Raw genomic sequence first — 6,907 nt, forward strand, 5'->3', positions numbered from 1 at the left:
ATGCACAAACAGTTTGTGCGCACAGTATGTGCGTATCTGTTACCGTGGTTACCGGTTGATTGGGGCTTCCTGTTGGAGTGAGTAAAGGGGCTCAGCCCAGACAAGAACAACAGCAAGCAGTGGAGCCGTGGACATGCATGGGGGTCATCCATCACTGACTGGCGGGGTTGTTACGAAACGAGCGGGGGGGGGCCCTGCTTGGACACATATTGTCTGACTGTCGGGGGGGGGGGGGGGGGGGGGTCTGTATAGAGGCGACGCAGGAGGACGGCGTCTGGGGGAGAGGTGACAGAAATATACGGCCGGCGACACCGCGCCTGGAGCCTTGGGGGCCACGTTTTGAAGACCGCGGTGCACCGCTTTGAGGAATGGACTGAAGGGGAAGGGGAAGGGGAAGGGGAAGGGGGGAGGAGGGAGATAGAGAAGGAGAGGAGGAAGAGGGAGGAGGTAATGAGAAATGAGAGGAGCGGGTCAAGATGTGATGATGATATGAATAAGACTGAGGAGAACGAGGTGGATAGATGATAGATGAATAGAGCGAGAGAGATAGAGAGAGAGAGAGAGAGAGAGAGAGAGAGAGAGAGAGAGAGAGAACTTGTGTGGAGGCTGGCACCATCCTGTGATTTCTGTGAAGTCACTAGCAGGCATCTTGTTTCTAATGTACAACAGATGGATCATCTCTTGGCCCTATGAACCGAGTCATGAAAGACAAAACGTGGGGGGGGGCCTCCTCTTCCTCTTCCTCCTCCTCCTCCTCCACCTCCTGCACCGCCTCCTCCTCTCTCTCTCTTCCACGGACACGCAGCAAGAGATGGAAACTATACTCTTGACCTCTGCCAGTCGCACCGTGGAGGAGTGAGATCACACGCCCTCTGAACCTGCAGCCGTTAGCCCCGCAGCTCGTCAACTGTCATCGCTATGGTAACGTTGTACGCGGTCGGCGGTGTCACGCGATTATCAAGACTCAGCTGGCTAAGTGCGAGGTCAGGCCCCCGTCGCTGGAGGTTTAAATAAAAGGACAGACGATGTCGTAAGATCTCGTCTAGGATGTGTGCGTCTCTGCGTCTCTGCGTGACGACGCGACGCCCGTACAGGTGGCGGCGGGGTTCACATCCTCCCGCGTTCCCACTGCGCTCTCGACAAAAGAGCCCCGGCTCCTTGGACTAGAACAAACAACCTTCCCTGGCGAGGGGTCGACCTCCCTCCGCACGGTCATGAATGATGCATTTCGGCACTTTTTGCCCTCCTGAGCTATGAGCCATGAGCTAAGATAATATTTGGGTGCATTAGCTTCGCCAGCACAATCCGTCTAAGTAAAGCCGTTACAGATAAACATCGCTGACAGCTTCCTCTTCAACCCCCCCCCCCCCCCCCCCCCCCTTTACGCTATGTCCGTGTTCTGCCTGCACAACAGTTAGTGGTTCGGCCACATGGTGCATACTATCAACCCCCCCCCCCCCCCCCACACACACACACACACGCACACGCACACGCACACACACACACACACACACACACACACACACACACACACACACACACACACACACACACACACACACACACACACACAGAGACATATATACACACTCCCTATAACCAAAACCCAGATCCTGCTACAGAGAGTCTTTTGTTCCATTGCAGTCAAGGAAAATGGCAACGCACGCAAACCCTTCACAGCTTAAATCAGGATCGCTGCAACCAATAGTGTATTTCCCTCAAAGATCTGGAGGGGTAGAAAAGGGGAAAACAGCTGAGTCCATTTTTCCCCCATCTGGAAACTGTTCACACACACACACACACAGTACAGCTCTGGGCTTCCAGTTCTTGCGTGTGTGGGACATTATGTTGGCCCGGCGTCCAGTGCAGCGATTATAGCTGCTATCAGTGCTAATAGAGCAGATACAGGGTGGACTTTATTACCGTAGCAACGAACCATCAAAACTCAGGTGACTCCAATCTGATACCTGACCTGAAAGCCATTTAGTGCTTAATGATCACAATCAGATATGGCAGCTGGGACTCAAAGGCATGATTTGAACCAGGGTTCCCATAAGGCAGACATGCTTTGCTAAGACCAATGGTCTTTTAACGGGCATTAGCTCACACAGCCTACAAATCCTCCTCAGGTATACGTGTAGGTCTACGAGACCTTTCAGGAGCGGCTGCTTGACTATCGCTTTCACACCGCTAAAAATAGAAGCTTCTAAGCAGATGTATTTCAACAAATGTAGGTATTTTGGGAGTTGAGTATCCTGTTTTTTTTTCTCTTCGTTTTTTTTATGTCACTTCACCGAAATCCGAGACCCCCTCATACAAAGACTCCAAACTGAACCTGGAGGTTTGTGTTTCGGTCAGCAGCAAATGGGTTACGTGAGCAGCTCAGACTGGTTTGGTGAGGCCAGTGTTTGGATTAGCACTCTGCGTTTGTGGACACAGAAACTGCCATGGCTAAACGGAGGTCTGTCAGGTCCTACCTGTTCTGTCTCTCCGCTCCTGGTTTTCGGAGGTGCCCTGCCGGTCCCAGTCCGGCCCCTCTGGATCCCACTGGCCCGGCACTGGCCCCTTGGCCTCCTCGCTCGCTGGGGGGTCCGCCTGAGAACCTTCTGGAAGCTGAACACAGAGATGCCTTTGTCAGTGGCCGAAGCCCTACTTCCAAGGGGAAAGTGTGTATGTTCAGTAAACCACAGAACACAATAGCAAAGTTTAAGATGTTACTCGAATCCTCGCATCCTTTCCTTGTTTCCTTTTTGCGACCGTAATTTATCCAGGGAATGTTTGTTGAGCGCACACACTGTTTGTCTGCAATGCGCTGCTATACACTCCTCACAGTTACACACATTCACTCACTCACTCAGTTTACACTCATCACAGTTACACACATTCATTCACTCACTCAGTAGACACTCCTCACAGTTACACACATTCACTCACTCACTCAGTTTACACTCATCACAGTTACACACATTCACACATTCACTCAGTAGACACTCCTCACAGTTACACACACTCACTCACTCACTCACTCAGTAGACACTCCTCACAGTTACACACATTCACTCACTCACTCAGTTTACACTCATCACAGTTACACACATTCACACATTCACTCAGTAGACACTCCTCACAGTTACACACATTCACTCACTCACTCAGTAGACACTCCTCACAGTTACACACATTCACTCATTCACTCAGTATACACTCCTCACAGTTACACACATTCACTCATTCACTCAGTATACACTCCTCACAGTTACACACATTCACTCATTCACTCAGTATACACTCCTCACAGTTACACACATTCACTCATTCACTCAGTATACACTCATCACAGTTACACACATTCACTCATTCACTCAGTATACACTCCTCACAGTTACACACATTCACTCACTCACTCAGTATACACTCATCATCATCACAGTTACAACTCGGTGCATTCACTTTACCTTCCCAACCAGATTTTCCCTAGAGTAGAGGGATTCAAACCTGCAACCTTTCGGTCAAAAAGCCCGCTTCTCTAGGCCAGGGGTTCCCAAAGTGGGGGGAGCTGCCGTAGGGGGGGGTCGCCAGATGATTTCCAATATTTTTTTTTTTAAATAAAGATTTCCAAAAAGAATTTTCTTTTTTATTTAAATTTTTTTATGCAGTCATGTCATGACAAACACTGGCATTTAAAGGGTACAAATAAAACAATTCCTGCACCAGAATGCAGGAAATGAAGTCTTTGTAACACAAAAGTTCCTGGTGGGGGACCCCCGCTTAAAAAGTGGCCTGACTGGGGCTATATTTCGCACTATATTTCCTGGCCTGAATGATTTCCCCAGTCTGGCCCTGGGTAAAAGCCTCCAATGCTTATTAGTGTGTGTGCGTTTGAACGTTTGCATGTTTCAACCATACATGTCCATTTATAAAAAATTTAAAATATTTTTATAATTTACTTTTTTATTTTTTTATTTATACCTCCTATAATAGTGGGGGTCACGGCTCTCTGACACTGTTATTTCGGGGGTCGCGGCCTGAAAACTTTGGGAACCCCTGCTCTAGGCTACTGTCACCTCCCCTCTTTCCACAAGGGAGAAGGATGAGGCAGAGGTTGCAGAGGTTCAGAGGGAGTGAGAGAATGGTTTCCTAACCAACCAATCTGTATCCAGCCACCAGCAGCTTGGTGGAAGTTAATAGAGGCGAATAGCAAATGATCACTCCTCTGCAGGGACACGATCATAATCAGCCTTTCAGTCTTTATTCCCATGTGCCAGGGAGGAAATCATTTATACACCGTTTCAATGAAGAAGCCACTGGTCCCACCCGGCCCAGTTAAGAGTCCTCCTTCGGTACATCACAACACGTTATTGACATCTGCTCGCTTTGGTCAAAACACAGAAAAAGTGTTATTTCACCGTGACGTCCTGTACAATACGGGCTGTTTTAGAATGTCTCACCAAATCATAGGTTCTTCAGTGATGTTTGGATAATTCTTGGTTCATGGATAACTCACATTTTCCTGCTGGATACCACCGTTACCTGTAAAGGATCTAGTGTACGGTACTGCACTGTACTGCATTAGAAGTGCATGATGTAAACGGGTATTTTAAACGCGTCTAGTCCTTGGTAGGTGTTAAGCCATCAAGAAATAGTGGCCCTCAAACCCATAAATCCAATTAGCTAATTAAATTAGGAATTTCTAGGGCATCACATTTGTAGCGTGTTATGTAATGCAAATAGCTCAGATTTCTCGAAGTTTTTTTGACACAGAGACCTACACCATCTGTGCATGTTTAGGAGTGGGAGAGAGAGAAAGGGAGGGATGGAGAGAGAGAGAGATGCAGGGTTACAGATGCAGGGAATTAGGCTGGCTAGGTTTGTTTATGGTGCAACTTCTTAATCACTCCTACTCTGCTTCCTGTTCCTTGGAAAAGATTCCTCCTAAGCACTGAACAGAGACCAGCAACCTCTCTCTATTTCTCTCTCCCTCTCTCTTTCTCTCTCTCTCCCTCTGTCTCTCTGTCCATGTGGCCTGACTCTCTCAGGTCTATGACATGTTGATGATGTGGGATAAAATGTAAATTCGGACACACACACACACACACACACACACACACACACACACACACGCACACTCACCATCTGATCTCAGCAATGTGTTCTTCTATTAGAGCAACTGATATATATATAGATATCATGGCACAGAGATGAATTAGTCATGCCCATTATGATTCCTGCAAGCCCTGACAAGAGCTCCCCAGTGCACCATTATTCTTATTCTGCACCAATAAGTACAGTCCTCTCCCTCCACGCAGTGTACTGATCGTCGTGCCATGCTACTATACTGTATAAAGGCTAATCAGGCTTGGTTGAGTTGTCTTCATTTACATTTCTGACGTTTGAAACATCTGTCCGCGGTCTCGCATGTGACCCTCTGAAGCCGGAGCCACAAACAACCCTCATCAGTGGAGGAAACCAGCAACACCACTCACCCACTGCTGACCGGGCATGGCCAGGGAGGTCAGCATGTCCGCCATGGCTCCCAACATCTGGTCAGTGCGTCCTTGGTTCTTCTGTAGAGACTTCATTCTCCCACAAAACTCCTTTTTTTCTCTTCCTATATTTTAGCTCCTTCTCCCTCGGAAAGTCCACTCTTCTGGCTTCTTCTTTCTCCAACAATGTGTGTATCCCTCTCTCTCCCTCCCTCTCTCTCTCTCTCTCTCTCTCTCCCTCCCTCTCCCTCCTCTCTCTCTCTTTCTCCCTCTCTCTCTCTCTCTCTCTCTCTCTCTCTCTCTCTCTCTCTCTCTCTCTCTCTCTCTCTCTCTCTCTCTCTCTCTCTCTCTCTCTCTCTCTCTCTGTCTGTCTGTCTGTTTGTCTGTCGGTTCCTCCTCAATTGTCCTTCACCCCTGGTCTCACAGAGCAACTGTGCCAGAGTTTTTGGAGCGCGCGCCCGCCTCGTTCCTCTCTAGCCCGCAGGAGCTCTCATGCGAGGAGCGGAGCTGGGTCTGGTGTGGACAGATGGTGGAAAGCGCCCCGGCTGGAACCCCCATGCTGTCCCTTTTGTCCCGCTCTTCCTTCTCCTCTCTTCCTCCCCTCCCTCCCTGCTTTACAGACGCACAACAGGTGCACCGGGGGGCACGGTCAGCGGCCCCAACCCTGGCCCTACAGGTGAACCGGGGGGCACGGTCAGTGGCCCCAACCCTGGCCCTACAGGTGAACCGAAGGGTATCTCCACTTGGTTCTTTCACTTAGAAACCTCCCCACCTGGAGAACGAGGACTGAAGATTCGCTTTGCGAGGAGGGCTCCTCTGTTTTGGGTTTTTGGCTTTGTTTTCTATTCCATTTTCTTCTGGGGTGGGTGGGGGGGCTGGGGAGTGACCATCAGAACCAACACTGTGACATCACCCTGCAGCGCTCTCTTGAACCGACTTCTTTCGTCAAACTCTTGCCGTGACTGAGGACTGACCATTTCAACCCTCTTGAAAATCCGCCTTTCTTCTTCTTCATTGGCTATGAGGGATCACCACCCCTCCTCCCCAGAACCTCTCCTCCCCAGAACCTCTCCTCTTACCATCCATCTCTTTTCACATCATCTTTTTTAGCCCCCCCCCCCCCCCTACCTCTTGGGTTTTCTCCCCAAACGACTATCTAAACCCCTTCTCTCTCTCTCTCTCTCTCTCTCTCTCTCTCTCTCTCTCTCTCTCTCTCTCTCTCTCTCTCTCTCTCTCTCTCTCTTCTCACCTTCTATTTCTTTCTCTGCAATTTTCCTGACACCCAGTTCTCTCACACACACACACTCTACCCCTGTCTAAGGTGGGACGTGTGTGTGTGTGTGTGTGTGTGTGTGTGTGTGTGTGTGTGTGTGTGTGTGTGTGTGTGTGTGTGTGTGTGTGTGTACCCGGAGCGGGGGCAACCC

General features: G+C 49.4%; 1 protein-coding gene across 2 annotated transcripts in view; it reads right to left on the minus strand.

The window, feature by feature from the left end:
• The window catches only part of arhgef25a (Rho guanine nucleotide exchange factor (GEF) 25a), a 122,375-nt gene extending 116,723 nt beyond the window's left edge, over nt 1–5,652 (minus strand). For both annotated transcript variants that reach the window (XM_084333957.1, XM_084333956.1), the window contains exons 1-2: nt 5,484–5,652; nt 2,478–2,613 (exon numbers count right to left, since the gene is read on the minus strand). In XM_084333957.1, the coding sequence (XP_084190083.1) occupies nt 2,478–2,613; nt 5,484–5,579 (232 nt within the window). In that variant the 5' untranslated portion in view covers nt 5,580–5,652. The remainder of the gene's footprint in view (nt 1–2,477; nt 2,614–5,483) is intronic.
• Between the last annotated feature and the right edge of the window lie 1,255 nt (nt 5,653–6,907).

This window comes from Notolepis coatsorum (assembly GCF_963971535.1).
Source record: "Notolepis coatsorum genome assembly, chromosome: 17".
Classification (NCBI taxonomy): domain Eukaryota; kingdom Metazoa; phylum Chordata; class Actinopteri; order Aulopiformes; family Paralepididae; genus Notolepis; species Notolepis coatsorum.